This window comes from Xenia sp. Carnegie-2017, unplaced genomic scaffold, assembly GCF_021976095.1.
Source record: "Xenia sp. Carnegie-2017 unplaced genomic scaffold, XeniaSp_v1 HiC_scaffold_23, whole genome shotgun sequence".
Taxonomy (NCBI): Eukaryota; Metazoa; Cnidaria; class Anthozoa; order Malacalcyonacea; family Xeniidae; genus Xenia; species Xenia sp. Carnegie-2017.
The window spans coordinates 2,675,812-2,692,751 of record NW_025813486.1 but is presented as its reverse complement, the minus strand read 5'-3'; the positions used below and the strand labels follow the sequence as shown (position 1 = coordinate 2,692,751).

The window sequence follows — 16,940 nt, the reverse complement described above, 5'->3', positions numbered from 1 at the left end:
CTTTTTCTTCCTTCTTTCTTTTTTCGACGCCATCTTATTGTGGTCAAGATGCTTAAACCAATTTGTTCGAAGACTTTCACGACTCCTCGTCGTCCTTTTGAGAAAGAACGCTTGGATCAAGAATTGAAGATAATTGGGAGTATGGGTTAAGAAATAAACGCGAAGTATGGTGTTAAGTACACTTTGGCTAAAATTCGCAAAGCTGCTCGAGAGTTGCTGACTCTAGACGAAAAAGTTCCGCGTCGTTTGTTCGAAGGCAACGCATTGCTACGTCGTCTTGTACGTATTAGGGTTTTGGATGAAAGCCGCATGAAGCTCGATTATGTTTTAGGCCTTGGAGTGACGTCTTCAAACTCAAGTTTTCAAATTGGGTCTGGCAAAATCTATCCATCATGCTAGAGTTCTTATTTTCCAGCGTCATATAAGGTTGAATTGAATTTTTGATGAGTTAAAAAGCATTTTAATTGCTGGAACTCTTTTAATCATGATAACCAAAAGCTCATCACATTTCAATTGTCAATTCTTTGATTTCAGGGTTCGTAAACATTTAGTCAACGTTCCTTCCTATATAGTACGTTTGGATTCGCAGAAACACATTGATTTTAGTTCCAAATCACCATATGGTGGTGGTCAACCTGGTCGTGTAAAACGTAAGAACATGAAGAAAGGAGGTCAAGGTGGATCTGGTGGTGAAGATAAAGATGAGGATTAGGACTGGGGTGAGAAACTTCTGTCAATCACAGCTTGAATATTGAGCCATCCATACTCTCATATCTATTGGTACATTAAACAATCCCGTCTCTTCATTTTCTTAGGTTAATAGATTTCTCCTCCGACCCCCTTGCATGCCCAAATTAGGTCATATTTTGTCAGATTTTTCTCTCTTCATTATCACTCATACAGACAGGCTAACTCTCTGTCCAGTTGTTTATGATTTTAAGTTTAAATTTTATGTTCATTTAGGTCTCTCTTCATGTGAAAGCTGTCATGTGGAATATATAATTCTTACCAGACATTGTAAATCAATCAATTAATTTTGAAGCACAATACAATCTTCTGTGGTGATTTTGTTGTGTATAGTATGGGTGAAGAAAGAAATAGTCTTAATGCAATAACAAAATTAAATTTTCGTGACATATTTATAACAATGGGATGTGCCATAACCTAAGGATTTGCCAAGAGCTGAAATTTTGTGAAGTTTGTACAAATTGTTGTATGTGCAATCAAATTGTCAAAATTGGATTAAATCCGTGTCGGATAATCCACGATATAAGAAAGGAACCTTTAAATTTTAAAGAATCTTTGCTAAAACAAATATGTTAATCAGATTGAAGATCATGGAATCGGGCAAAGATTAAGGATTACAAAATAACAGTCCCAGTCTCCCAACGCTCTCGTCTAAATCTAAACAATAGTATGAAACAGTATTGAAACGAAGCAAAGAAAAGTTTTTTACGTTTTTATTAGTTGACTAAGTTGAGGGAAGCTTAGTACTTTCCCCGTGTTTCAAAAAAATTCATTAAACTACGGTGAAGTAAACATATTAAAAATGGCTCTTGAAAATACGGCCGAATTATCCGAGAAATACGAAGCAGTTATGGTTCTCAGGGGAGTGGGGGATGCTCTAGATTATAAGAATGGTATGTGGGATTTCTGTTACAGTGGTACTCAAATTCATGAAGAACTAGAAAAACTCGGAGGACTTGAAAAAATTGACATTAAAGGATGGAGGGTTAGTGACGACACTGTACTACACATTGCTACAGCAGAAGCGTTGGTTTCGGAATGGACAACAACGGAAGAGTTATTGAGCATTATGGCTACAAAGTACAGGAAGACATGTGCTGAGGATATGTGGGAAAGAGCTCCTGGGCAGACCACAACAAAGGCATGTTTCATGTTACAACCTCTTGAGGAAAAAGGTTACATTATACCATTTAATGAACGAGGTGGAGGATGTGGTGCAGCTATGAGATCCATGTGTATAGGTTTGATGTTTCCTTGTGAAGATCAAATTGAAATGTTAATTGAAATTGCTGTTGAAAGTGGAAGGATGACTCATAATCACCCCACAGGTATTCACCTTTCATAATAAAGCAACGATTTCAGATCATGTATCAATTATCAAGTCACTAATGTCTAGTGTTTTGTCTATCAACAAGTGTTGCTTTGTATAAAGTTTGCTAGGTTTTCCTGTTATCTGCATTGCTTTTCATTTTAACAAACCTTTAGAGTAATTTAGCTTTTCAATCCTATTGCTTTTCTTAGATGTTTTATCTTCAACTCTTCTTTCGATTACTTACTTGATCAAGCCATTACCATGAATGTTTCATAACCTTTTATTTAAAGTGGTTATATCACGAATTTTAGCCCCCCTTTTTTATGAGCTTAATTGAAAATTTGGATTATTTGAAGAACTATGACATGTCGCTGGACTTAAACAGATAAATATAAGTTGCTTGATTTTGCCTCCAAAGTCGGGTACTATTTGCGAATTTTTTACGATGCCATATTGATACTTATGACGTAGATAGTTGAACACGTCTGTTTCCGTCAATATAATATTATATTATAGGAGGTGATTTTGTTGTCGTTTTTCTTGTCTTAAAAACAAATAATGACAGTATTTTCAATAAAATATTAAAAAACAAGTTTTCCGGAACGTATGGCCTCAAATCAGTGCTCAGATAATTCGAATTCGATGTCTGAATGCGTATCTGATTCGAGCTCGGAATCCGTGGTTATGTCGAGCATTTAAATGACTTCGCATATGACGATGAACCGCTAGCAGGAGATGGTGATGAAGTGCATACTCCAGATGATCCCGATGGAATTCTCCCTGCGACATTAGAACAACGAAGTGATGGCGTAATTCCACTTGGTGAATGGTAAGTTGTTGTTTTCTCCTGTTTGTAATATACATAAAGTTACTTTATAAACCAGAATGCTCCCACGTTTCAGGTGTAATTGTCAATGCTGTCATACCGATTTGTTAGAAGGCGCATTAGAGTACAGATGCTGTAAGGAAATTGGACCAGCTTTGCAGAAAATCACATTCGATGGCAGCATTGAGAAAATATCATGCATAACACAGCATGCCAAATTTGGGCCTTTAGTTCATGAGGCTGTCCTTGAAAACGTTGGGCCACTATTGAGAGATAGGAATGGACGTGCTTATCACCGCCAAGCATCACAATCATTAAATATGTAAGATTGTAAATTGTATGAGAAACAATGTTATAATCAACATTGTTTCATCAACAATAATTAGTCCAACCTTTTATTTTTCAGGTACTTGAGAGCTGTGGCATACAGATGGTTGATGCGATGGTTTTGTGGGTCTATGGGATGGGAGAATACTCGGCCTTTACCTGCTTGTGTTTACCACTTTATTCGGAAAGCATATCCAAGTGGTAACACAACAGGTTACATACCATCAGAGGGGCGATGATGGAATAGTCTTTAACTTGTGCTGTAGAGACTGTTGACCTTCTTTGCTGAGTTTGGAGTGGTCAGGAAATATGCCTCGATGAAAACCAAATAGGAGATACATGGATGCACTATATAAGTTGACATGCAGTTTAATGGTTTGAAACAAGAGTAAACAATAAAAACAAATTGGTGCAACTACTGAGAGGTTAAGCTGAAAGAATTAAATGAGAGAATATCTTTTCTTCAATGTCAGTCTGGGAAAAAGACAAAAGAAAAAATATATGGAATTAAATCATAGCATAAATGTAAAAATGGAAAATAGCAAGCCGTTCAAATGGCGAATCGTTTGCTTCCCCAGTGCATACTTAAACATGCTCAGCTTCATCACTAGTAGATGGTACTTCCTCATTGAGAGAACATGTTTCCTTCAGCGATGGCTTATGGAGAGTATGTCGAATAATCTACAAAACTTATATCGAATTTACATATGACAAAGAAAAATTAACATAAACAAGCGTAAACTTACTTGTCTTCGCTTTCGATCAGTTATTTCGTCCTGTAATGGTTCAGGAATCCCAGCCACGTCAATGCTTGGGATAGCATCTTTCTTCAACTTTCTTTGAGCTTGACACACTCAAATTAAGGTCAAAACAAGAATCTTCAAAATGCGCAGAACACAGACACCAGGTAGAGGAAGCCTCAAAACCCGGTCTATGTTTACGCACAAAATTTACCCATTTTCTATGTCTTTGCGGCACTGTTTCTTTTTTAGGAAACAGATGCATCGACATTCCTTCGGTTTTTGAATCATTGGTGCAACTAATTTGATTATTTCCGCCAGCAACACAGCGTTTTCCTCCGCGTTTCTTATTAAGATTACTAGTAGAATACGCCATGTTGATAAATGTGTTCAACTTTCTACGTCACAAGTCATTAGCATACCGATCAAAAAGTTCGCAAAAAAAATGCTGAAAATCGTGACTTTGAACGTCCGTAAAATCACTTTCACCAATCCAATTTCAATTATAATTGCAGATTTAAAATCACTGAAACAAGGTCTTTCAATTTAGCTAATAAAAAAGGGGGGCTAAAATTCGTGATATAACCACTTTAATATCAATTGATGAATGAAAAGAAAAGGTTGACCTTAGGTTTGCATAAGTCTATGCAATCCATCATTTTCTAGAACCACATCTCAAATGCCTCCATCCTTCTAACATTGCTCACTTTAAATGACCATATCTTTGATCCATCCCTTTTATCGCTTTTCCACATTTCCAAATTTCTGTGTTCTAAAAACTGTTTGAATTGCCATTGCTGTTTTGCTTTAATATCTTCATTACTACAGCCATTGAATCCATGATCCATATCAAAATGCTGCTATTATGTAAATAGGGTCATCATAATATAAGTGATCTAAAATTAATGATCTTTAAAGATAATGATTTTAATTATAGGTTATCTTGGGGCTGTTACTGCAGCTTTATTTCCAGCCTATGCTATACAGAAGATGGCTCCAAAAAAATGGGGAGCAGGACTTTTAAGTGTTTTACCCAAAGTTTGGGAATACATTGAGAAGGTTGGTCTTGATGTAGAAGAAAACAAGAAATCTTGGGGCTACTTTAAAAATAGTTGGGAGTCATATCTTGAACTACGGGGATTAACGAATGGAACCAGCGAACCAAAGTTTCCAGTGACATATAACATACCTGAACGTGATGCTTTTTATAAATCTGTGAGTTATGCAGGTTGGGGTAGGTCCAGTGGTCATGATGCACCAATGATTGGTTACGATGCTTTGATGATGGCAAAAGATTCCTGGTTTCAATTGTGCTCTTGTTCTATGTTTCATGGTGGAGATAGTGACAGCACAGGAATATTGGCTGCAGCATGGTGGGTGGTTTGTATGGTATGAAAGGTGTACCCCTTGGAAATTATAGGAACCTGGAATATGGTCATAGGCTTATGGAGCTGGGTAAAAAATTACTGAATGTATCAAAGAATATGAACAACTAACAGGATAGTATTTATTTAACAAAATTCTGTCTTCCTAATATACTTTAGTATGTTTGTAAATCATACAAGAAAAATTACTACTAGGTTATAACATAAAAACAAATTACTTTAAAAATAAAGTCTAAAGGAGAATGTCAGATTCAGGGCATGGGCAGTTCTAAAGTCTACTTAGGATGATTCCTGGGCATTAGAGTAAGTTTATTGACTACATATCAGTGAAACTATATATAGACAAGGATCATTACATCTTTAGGTTCATTTTACCTCACAAAATGCAAATTGCAAAGGTTTTATTAACCACCAAAATTACCTTCTGAGGGAGAGGGAAGCAGACTTGGCAGGTGGAAGCCTTGCTCCTACGATCATTGTGTTAAAAATAGGCTTAACACAATTTGAAGGCACAATTTTCTTTGAAACACGTAGCTACCAAACTGTAACTGTAAAGCTTTGTCGTATTTCCGAGTTTCATAATACAACACACCTAGATTTTTTATAAGACTTAGCAACATCAACCTAACTAGTTCCTAACGTTTTTTTTGCGAATTTTCGTAGCTTTTTCGTATAGCTCTATAGCTTTGTCGTAGTTTCCAGTTTCATGTAACACCACACCAAGATTGTTTAAAGACCCAGCGACATCAACATTATCTGGACCTAACGATTGTTTTCGAATTTCCAGAGCTTTTTCATGAAACTCTTTAGCTTTGTCGTAGTTTCCAGTATCATTATACACATTACCAAGATTGTTTAAAGACGTAGCGACATCAACATGATTTGGACCTAACGATTGTTTTCGAATTTCCAGAGCTTTTTCGTAAAACTCTATAGCTTTGTCGTAGTTTCCAGTTTTTTTAAACACATTACCAAGATTGTTTAAAGACGTAGCGACATCAACATGATTAGGACCTAACGATTGTTTATGAATTTCCAGAGCTTTTTCGTTAAACTCTATAGCTTTGTCGTAGTTTCCAGTTATATAATACACACTACCAAGATTGTTTAAAGAGGTAGCGACATGAACATGATTTGGACCTAACGATTGTTTTTGAATTTCCAGAGCTTTTTCATAATACTGTATAGCTTTATCGTAGTTTTCAGTTTTGTTAAACACTAAACCAAGATTGTATAAAGACGTAGCGACATCAACATGATTTAGACCTAACGATTGTTTTCGAATTTCCAGAGCTTTTTCATAAAGCTCTATAGCTTTGTCGTAGTTTCCAGTTTTAAAATACACATTACCAAGATTGTTTAAAGACCCAGCAACATAAACATGATTAGGACCTAACGATTGTTTATGAATTTACAGAGCTTTTTCGTTAAACTCTATAGCTTTGTCGTAGTTTCCAGTTTTAAAATACACATTACCAAGATTGTTTAAAGACCCAGCGACATCAACATGATCTGGACCTAACGATTGTTTTCGAATTTCCAGAGCTTTTTCATGAAATTCTATAGCTTTGTCGTAGTTCCCAGTATCATTAAACACAGTACCAAGATTGTTTAAAGACGTAGCGACATCAACATGATTTGGACCTAACGATTGTTTTTGAATTTCCAGAGCTTTTTCTTGAAACTCTATAGCTTTGTCGTAGTTTCCAGTTTTCTTAAACAATACACCAAGATTGTTTAAAGACCTAGCGACATCAACATGATTTGGACCTAACGATTGTTTTTGAATTTCCAGAGCTTTTTTATGAAATTCTATAGCTTTGTCGTAGTTTCCGGTTTCATGTAACACAATACCAAGATTGTTTAAAGACGCAGCGACATCAACATGATTTGGACCTAACGATTGTTTTTGAATTTCCAGAGCTTTTTCGTAAAGCTCTATCGCTTTGTCGTAGTTTCCAGTATCATAATACACAATACCAAGATTGTTTAAAGACGCAGCGACATCAACATGATTTGGACTTAACGATTGTTTTCGAATTTCCAGAGCTTTTCATAAACTCTATAGCTTTGTCGTAGTTTCCAGTTTCATAATACACATTACCAAGATTGTTTAAAGACGTAGCGACATCAACATGATTTGGACCTAACGATTGTTTTGAATTTCCAGAGCTTTTCATAAACTCTATAGCTTTGTCGTAGTTTCCAGTTTTATTAAACACATTACCAAGATTGTTTAAAGACGCAGCGACATCAACATGATTTGGACCTAACGATTGTTTTGAATTTCCAGAGCTTTTCATAAACTCTATAGCTTTGTCGTAGTTTCCAGTTTCATAATAAACATTACCAAGATTGTTTAAAGACGCAGCGACATCAACATGATTTGGACCTAACGATTGTTTTGAATTTCCAGAGCTTTTCGTAAACTCTATAGCTTTGTCGTAGTTTCCAGTTTTATTAAACACATTACCAAGATTGTTTAAAGACAGCGACATCAACATGATTTGGACCTAACGATTGTTTTCGAATTTCCAGAGCTTTTCGTGATGATTTTAGCTTTGCTATATTCCCCGTGCATGTATAAAATACCGAGGATATTAAAATACCAAGCTTTGTCATAACTAGATTCTTCTGATTTAAATTTATCCAATACTTCAAAAGCAAGATCGTATTTTCCAAAATGACTTAATCTGTCAACAAAATATTGGAAAACTTGTAAAGTGTTCATGTTCATTTTTGTCTTGTTGGTCTTTAATAATTGAACAATTTTTTCAAGATGTGGCATTAATTTGATTTCGTCGTCTCTTTCTTCAAACATGTAAAGTGCTTTACATATTTGATCAACGTTACTTTCCATTTCATGTTCTTCATTTGAATGTTCAGATTGATAAACAATAATTGCTTTGTGAACAATGCGATGTAGACTAATGTCATTATTTTCTGAATGCAAGAACAATGAGCAGTCCTTTAAACAAAGACATATATCTTCCTTTGAGTGTTTGGGATTAGTTTTTTGAACATAAAAAACAATAATGTCTCGTGGTATAGGATCAAACGATATCACGGAAAAAAAGTTAATAACATTTGCCAATATTGAGGATTCTTCAGCATTTTGTCTGATAGCTAAAAGTGAAGCTTGTAACATACTTCTAGGATATACCGAGTTAGATTTAACAAAAGTGGCGTCCATGTTTTCTTGTTCTTCTGAAGATATTTTCTTTAAATATTGTTTCCAAGTGAATGAGCAGTTTGCTTTGTTTACACGACTGACGTAATAACCAGCGGCAGCCAAGGCCAGCGGTTGATGATCTAATGCGTGGGATACTTCATTCAACAAATGATCATCATCATTTTCAATAGTGTAATGCTTCAACAGTTGACAACATTCTTTATCATTCATTCCACTTGTGATAGAAATATGTTTGTTAAACTCATCGTCTTGAGTTACGGCATCTGTGTTCTGGATAGTTACTATGATTTGTCCATTTATCCACATGGGATCACCAACTTGGGGAAGTAATGAAGAAATTTTGCTGAGCTGTGCCACGTTGTCTACAATGATCAACCAATTTTGCCAGAATTTTAATCGTGTGGATACTAACGATCGCAAATTCTTCACTTTGTCTGCGATGGAACAATTTTCATCTTCAAATTTTTTAATCATATACTTGTCACAGTTTAAACGGTATCCAAGTTCACAGTAAGTTTTTAAAAGAGATTCCTCATTTTTTCCATCGAGAGTCATTACAAACGAAGTTCTATTTTTCCAATCACACGATATTTTTTCACAAACCTGTCTTGCAAGTTGCGATTTACCACTGCCAGGATTACCAGTGATGTAAAATATGTCAGTTTATCATTGTTATCATTCCTTAATTTTTCAAGATCTTTTATAATTTTATCTCGTAATTCAGTGCGTTCAACAAAAATGATTAGGTTTTGAAGGAAGAACTTGAAATGAATTAAACTTGTTTCGATTATTTTTATTTCATTGATTCCATCGAGGGAAAATTTTAAATATTGAAATGATTTTTCAATGATACTGACTATTCCATCAAAATCATCATCTGAGTAACTGCTTTCATACCAATGAGCGTCATTGTTTCTTTCACCACGAAGTGCATGAACAGCATCCTTTGTTTTTTTGTCAAGATGCTTTCCAATTGAATTTGAAAAAATTATTGCATCAAATAATATCGTACAGTCCCACTTACTTGTATCTCCATCTTGATATTTTTGACGTGTTTTTTGGTCTACTTTTCTTCCTGATTCAAAAGTGTAAAATTTGTTGCCACTTTTGTGTGTATCATCCCATTCTCCATGTGTTAATTTGTAACGAGAGTTCCATTCTTTGATGAAAAATTGAGCAAGTTCAGTTTGTACCACATTAATTACTCTTCTGATGTAAAATAGATTTCTGTTTTCTCTTGATTCCATCTAAAAAAATAATTGTATCAACAAGACAAGTAAAATCAAGAAATTCCAAAAATTTAATATACAAGATAAATGTATTAGTTATCATAAAAGTCGAGAGTTTTTTACATTTGATGAAATCAAATACATTTGCTCATACATACATTTATTTATTTATTCATTTATTTAATCAACTTCGCCTGCACCATGCTATAAATGCAAATGAACATTAAAAGCAGCCTTAACCCTCTAGAGACCGTTGTTGCTCACAGGCAAAATCACCAAACGTGACGTGTACGAACTTTTAAAAAGGCCTGGCTCCTAAAGGGTTAATCAAAACAAATGGCACAAACATTAAAAACAACACGATATTTACAGGGTAGTTAGCATTTTTATCGTCATAAACAGCAAATAGCTACTCTTTTTAATGATTGTTTAAAATGTTGTAATAGCCTTTTCTTGAATAGACTAAGGTTGATAATGATGCATTGTAGAGTCTAATGAACGTGTTTAAATATGACTTGAAATTTTTTTGTTTTGCAACCATTTGCAACAAATGATAGACGATTTGGATAGCACCCAATCGTATTTTTTGTGGCTACGAAGATTGACAGTTTAATGGTCAAATGTCTTCATCAATTTTAAGACGTTGAACTCCTAATATCAGGCAAAAGTTAATGTAGTCAGTGTACCACTTTCATCGAGTTTTACTTGAAATGTAAGTTTTTTTAATAAATGCTGATGAAATAATGCCTTTTTTGTGAGGGGTTTAGTTATAAATCAGCCGCAGAATTTTTCCTTTTGAGGGTGCTGAAATTTTTTAGAGCAACTATTTTAAATACTCTCAAAGTTTTCATCGTTTTAGCTACAGTTTTATTGCATTTAAAAATACAATTGTACCTCTACTCTGCAGATAAAAGAGCAAGATATATTAATTCTTTCTCAGCTTTTACAAAGGTTTTTCCGTTGCACAGAATGCTAAAAAGCAGAATGTCGCAAGCCATGCAAATTTCACGCTAAGACTTGTAATGAGAGGCAGGGGATTCGGATCGACTTGATAAGGGAGAAAAGATTATTTACATGTGTGTTTGTGAGGACAAAAATCAGTAGTTAACTGCAAGGTCATACTCCTTGCTGTTTCGTGCAAATCAAAAACTTGGACAAATATTGCATGTATAAACAAGCATCATTTTTCTGACGATTTCAAGAAACATAAAATGAAATTTTGTTTTTCAACTTTATAAAATCTTGAACTTGATCAACAGGGATTTTACCAGTGTGTTGAAGTTATGTTTAAGAACAAAAAGAGACACGACATAATGAGGATAAAGGCCTAATAAGAAGAAAATGTAAATATAAATGAAGGTTGTCTAACATTTGTCTAAAAAAGAGCTGGCATTCAGTGGACATGATGAATCAAGCTTTAGTTTGAATCAACACAATTATAGAAATTTTCCAAACTCATTTGTAAAATTGTTTTCTGTTTTTGACTAGCATGCAAGCAACCACTTTGGCACAAAAGAACTGATGCAGCTTCTGTTTTCATTATTGTATTACCTGGATTCCTGAATAAGTTGAGTGTCTTTATTGATGAAGCTATTAGATTAATGAGAAAACCGGGGATTCTCAGTTTCTTTTTAATTAATGCGATGATATTTTGCCTAACAAATTTTTTTTCCTTAGCATGACAAATTTGTAAGGAAGTGCCTGGTATCATAAGCTTTGCACAAAGCCGTCTATAACAAGTTCTCAATGATGTCAGATATTGTGTTTTTAGTATAAAGTCTAAAAGATTGTTTGCAATAAATGGTATTTTTCAGGCACTTCAAAAAGGTATATTTCTAAAGTAGTAGAATTATACTAAAAGTCAAAGACTCGAAGCGCCTTGTGTCATGCCTTGCCAATGCTGCATTTGTTTGCTGTACTAGATGCCCTTGTTGCCTTGACGATTTCGTTAAGCTGAGCAAAGCAATTAAATCAATGAAATTCTTTGTTAGATTCAAACTAAACAATGTCCTGTTTCTATGCTGATTTTGTAAGAATTAGCCATGAAATTAGCAGGAAACGCAGTAAAATGGTCGAAAAGCAAAAATGACAATAACTCATTCATAGAGATAGACAGGGAATTTGTTAAAAAACTCAGAGATAGCTTTTATGTCGATGATCTAGTGTCCGGTGAACAATGCAAGAAGAAAGTAATGAGGTTGTATGAGTCAGCAAGTGAGCGATTGGCTGCGGGAGGATTTAGGCTTAGGAAGTGGCTAAGTAACGATGAGAATGTTTTGAAAGAAATAGAAAAGAGAGAAAGAAGAATTTTAGAGGAAAGAAGGGCAGAATTTAATAATTCGACAGTGGTTGATGAGCAAACTTACGCCAAGGCATCAGTTGGAGAAAATAGTATCAGTGGAAATTTTGAGAAAGTACTAGGATTGGAATGGGAGTGTAAGTTGGATCGCTTTGTATTTAGCCTCTGGAAATTGGCTGAAAGAGCAAAGGCAATCATTCCAAGTAAACGAAATATACTAAGTATACTTGCAGGATTATTCGATCCCTTAGTTATTATAAGTCCAGTTATAGTTTGTGCTATGTTATTGTTTCAGGAGCTGTGTATTGAGAAAGCTAAATGGGATAATGAGCTGGAAGGTGACAAGAAAAAACGTTAGGAGAGATGGATAGAAGATTTAGAGAGAGTCAGGGATTTAGTTGTGGCGAGATGTGTCTATGGTAATTTACTTGGTAAGGTAAAGTGTTACTTGCATGGGTACGCAGATGCCAGCCAAAAGGCATACTGTGCGGTCGTATATTTTAAGACAGAGCTAAACGGTGCCCACCACGTAGAGTTGCTTACATCGAAAACAAGGATAGCGCCAATAAAGTTGCAGACATTTCCCGGACTAGAAGTGATGTCAGCTGGAATATTAGCACAGTTGATGGACACAGTGAAGTTGGCCTTAGAAGGTTACGTTCAATTTAATGCTCATAATTATTGGTTGGACAGTATGACTGCATTGTGCTAGATCGGTAATAGGGGAGAATGGAAACAGTTTGTGTGCCATAGAGTTAACGAGATTTTAAGATTGAGCAGGAAGGATGACTGGAAACATTGTCCGGGTGTAGACAACCCAGCGGACTTAGGTTCAAGTGGAGTTACGTCATCACAATTAAAGGAAAGTGAACTTTGGTGGAAGAGCCTGAAGTGGTTGTCAGGTCCGCATTGTGATTGGCCAATGCCAAAAGAGGTTAAAACTACAGAGAAAAGTCTTGCGGAAGTCGAGAAGACAGTATTGGCAAACACACAGGTGGTAGATAAAGATTGTGTGATAAAATTTGGCAAATTTAGTAATATAAAGACACTAATAAGAGTCATAGCTATCATTGGGCAATTTGTAGACAATTTGAAGGCAAGAGTTAAACTCGGGACAAAGAGGACTAAAACATTGGAAGTGTCAGATTTAGAGCTAGAAGCTAGAGAACCAATTTTATTGCCTAAGGATCATCACTTAACCGAATTAATTATTAAAGATTGCCACAGGAAGGCTCATCATAGTGGGGTAAGAGCGACCTTTGTTCAGCTACGAGGCAAATAATGGGAAACAAAGTAGAGAGATCGTGAAGAAGGTGTTAGGAAATTGCAGGATTTGTAGAAGACATCAAGGAGAGGCTTATAAAACACGAGTGCAAGCAGATTTAGCAGATTTCAGGGTTCAGTATTCACCACCCTTTTCTAAAGTAGGAGTAGATTTTTCTGGTCCATTGTTTGCAAAAGAAGGTGGACAGATAGTAAAAGTATACATCGCATTATTTTCCTGCTGTGTTACAAGAACAAATTGTCTTGATTTAGTTGATAGTTTAAGTGCACGTTGTTTTTTGAATTGTATGCGAAAATTTACTGTTAGAATGGGAGCACCCTCGCTAATAGTTTGGGACAACGCCAAAACATTTAAACCAACTGAGAAAGAGTTGAAGGGGATTTATGAAATTAAGGAAGCAAAATCATATTTGGAAGGAAATCGGTTGATATGGAAGTTTAATTTGGCGAGGACACCCTGGTGGGGTGGATTTTCTGAAAGAATGGTAGCATTGGTGAAAGGCTGTCTGAAGAAGATGTTGGGTAGCGCTAAATTGAACGAGGAAGAATTGTTAACAACATTAGTTCAGGTACAAGGTACGTTAAACTCTAGACCATTGACTTATGTGTATGAAGATGAAGTGGATGTAGATGTACTGACTCCTGCACATGTTATGTTTGGAAGAAGATTAACATCTATTCCTGACAAAAGAATTATGCATACTATTAATGACGAAGATGCAGGAGTGGTCAAGCGTAGGTTTAGGTATTTAGCGAGATTGAGAAAGCATTTTTTGTCCAGGTGGAGGAAGGAATATTTAACAAGTGTAAGTAAGTGTCAAAAGGTTGGCAAAGTAAAGTGTAGTTGGTGTCCAAATGTAGGTGATGTAGTTCTTGTGTTTGAGGAAAGTTTGAAAAGTGGATTTTGGAAAATAGCAAGAATTGAGAGATTGATCAAGGGAAAAGATAATATAGTCTGAGGAGCGCAAGTCAAAGTTGTTAGCAAGGGAAAGCCACTGCACATAAGCAGGCCTCTTCAGAAACTGTATCCACTAGAGATGAATGCAAAGGTAAGTAAAGAAAAGTCAGCGTCCTACATGTGGAAAATACAATCATGCTATTCTCCCAATACTTTTGAACAGGTTTTACTGTTTTCTTACCATGCAGCTTATGGTCAATAGTTAAAAAGTTGGTATATCAATTTAGATATGATTTCTCATGCATGTTTATCCATACTTCATCTAGATATTTCCTTAGCTAATTTATTAGGTCCGTAATGTGGATATAAATCTCGCTTTACTGTTATAAAATTACCTTTGTTGTAGAAGTAAGACTTCATATCTGACGACCTTTACGTCCAAATTAAGCTTGCTTCAGTTCTTTACATGTCACATACCTAACAAAGGATGAGAGATTTATTAAAAAGAACGCGACCACATACATATCAGTTTAAAAATGGTGACCATAATTCATACCTTATTGTTACATCGATCTTTTATCCATGTGAGTTTTGTTACATAAACAAATTTAAATAGTGAACGAAAATGAAGAGTGAGTCAGGATCTCCTTCAACAAACAGTATTATAAAACATTAATGACATCTACGTAGAACAATCTAGTTATATAACTAAGTATACATCACTGACTAAAAACAATTGTTATAGAAGTAAAAATACATCAATAAGAACCTCATGCAGAGTACATAATAACATTGAGATTAGTCAAATTCCAAAGGACTACTGCTAAATCTTATAAAGTTTTAGAAGTTTTAACTGAGGAATAGAGAATCGTCTATCTAAAACAAGATGCCAATGATTAAGGCACGATTTTCGGAACTGTGAATGGATTTTTTTCCTTCATTAATGAAAAATTCCATACATGTATATTATTGCAAAAGTCAGTTCTTATTATAAAAATCCTTTGTTATTAAATAACCCATTTTAAATTACGAATACATGGCAAACATCAACTGCACGCAATTATAATTACTTATGATCAATAAAGAAACTGTGGATACAACAGTAAAGGTTGCAATGAAAGTAAACCTTAAAACTGTTAAACATGATCAAAAGTATATTTTTAAAAGCTCACTGTGTTGCATGAATCAACATTTCCCAAAAATAGATTCGGTTGCGTCTTTCTCTGTGTAAATACATTCTTCCTGTGTTCAACATTTGCTTATATTACAAATGTTCTTACTTTTAAAATGAAAGGTTTGCTTAATACAATTAACAGCATTTTGTTAGACACACAGCGATTAGTCAGAAGTGGCGTCGGCAAAAAATGGAGGTGATGCATGACTGGACATGCTATCCCCCTACATAAATTTTCACAGATTCCCCTTTTTTCCATAGACAAGTATAGTTTATATAGAAAAATTCAGCGTCCTACTTGTAGGAAATGTTCTCATTTTTTTCTACCTCCCCCATACTTTTGAACAGATTTTATTGTCCTTTACCATGCAGCTAATTGTCAATAGTTAGAAAGTTGGTGTATCAACTTAAATATGATTTCTATTGAATGTTTAGTCATACATTATCGAGATGCTTCAGTAGCAAAGTTGTTATGTCGGTAATGTAGACACTAAGTTTTAGGCTCATAAAGACGTATAGCAGAGGCAGAGGTCTCAAGTGTTGTAGTACGTGATGTACCAACAGTTTCGGTGGAAGATGAACCACATTCACATAATGAAAAAGGTATATGACACATGCAGTCAAGATGATCTCAACCAAACAATTTAAATTTGTTTAGTTATTTGATAACTTGAATTTTAACATATGGAAAAGACACAGAAATGAAAGATTTCTGCTTTCAAACACCTTCTTCACCTTCAAATGTCACAAGTAGAAAAAAAATCAAAGGAGAATGCTGAGTAAAGCAGCAAGTAATTGCAAGGCTTAATACAAAAGTTAGAAAATTTGCCAAAAAGGACACATCAACCAATCAGTCAATTTATGCTGAATTGAAAAATTTACCAAATCAACTGTCTAATTTTATAGAATTGCAACTGAAGTTACATTCAACAAAAAAACATGGAAGAAGGTACTCACCAGAAATGAAGTTCTTAGCAGTTTCATTGTATCATGCTAGTGGCAAAGTGTATAGCCTCCTCTCCAAGCTGTTTATTCTGCCAACAAAGTCTTCAATTGGACGGTTTGGAATTTCACGAATTCCAATAGCATCTGGTATTCCTCAGGCAACCTTAAATCTGTTGAAAGAAAAAGTGTGTTACATGAATGATATGGAAAAGCTGTGCACTCTTTGTGTTGATAAGATATCATTAAAAACACACCTTTACAACAACATCACAGACGATAAGATTGTTGGAGTAGAGGACTTTGGTGGATATCGAACAAACAAAATGGCAACATCAGGTCTTGTATTCATGCTGCGAAGCATCGCTGGAGGTTGAAAGCAACCTTTGGGGTATGTACTTGTTAACGAATCTTGTCCAGTTGATGTTTTGCAAGATTTGATCAAAGAAGTCATTCGCAGCTTCATTTGATTGGGTTGAACATTTGTGTGGTAATATCAGATATGGGGTCCAACTTCTACAGTATGTCACAAGAATTGAATGTCACCAACGAGAAGCCATGGTTTGTTCACAATGGAAGAAAAA

The 16,940-nt window shown here is 35.1% G+C and overlaps 2 protein-coding genes, 1 long non-coding RNA gene and 1 pseudogene across 3 annotated transcripts; 2 read left to right on the top strand and 2 right to left on the bottom strand.

The window, feature by feature from the left end:
- Positions 1-42: 42 nt before the first annotated feature.
- Positions 43-1,142, top strand: LOC124448824 (annotated as a pseudogene).
- A 315-nt stretch (positions 1,143-1,457) lies between these two features.
- Positions 1,458-5,536, top strand: LOC124448819 (protein ADP-ribosylarginine hydrolase-like). Its single transcript, XM_046999796.1, has 2 exons — positions 1,458-2,075; positions 4,890-5,536. The coding sequence occupies exons 1-2, from the start codon at positions 1,550-1,552 to the stop codon at positions 5,345-5,347; spliced, it is 984 nt and encodes a 327-aa protein (XP_046855752.1). The 5' UTR covers positions 1,458-1,549; the 3' UTR covers positions 5,348-5,536.
- Positions 5,537-5,913: 377 nt separating this feature from the next.
- On the bottom strand, positions 5,914-6,739 carry LOC124448030 (kinesin light chain 4-like; the record flags this gene model as incomplete). The annotated part of the gene is made up of 2 exons (XM_046999042.1): positions 5,914-5,929; positions 6,255-6,739. Coding segments are annotated over 2 exons (501 nt in total), but the record flags the coding sequence as incomplete, so codon positions are not given.
- A 2,736-nt stretch (positions 6,740-9,475) lies between these two features.
- On the bottom strand, positions 9,476-14,837 carry LOC124448826. The gene is made up of 3 exons (XR_006949268.1): positions 14,797-14,837; positions 14,636-14,717; positions 9,476-9,777 (listed from the first exon to the last, which is right to left on the bottom strand). It is a non-coding gene; the product is annotated as an uncharacterized LOC124448826 (long non-coding RNA).
- Positions 14,838-16,940: the final 2,103 nt, after the last annotated feature.

Coding starts and splice junctions, on each gene's coding strand:
- LOC124448819 (XM_046999796.1), top strand. CDS start 1,550: ATGGCTCTTGAAAATACGGCCGAATTATCCGAGAAATACGAAGCAGTT. Junction 2,076..4,889: donor GACTCATAATCACCCCACAG/GTATTCACCTTT, acceptor TTTTAATTATAG/GTTATCTTGGGGCTGTTACT.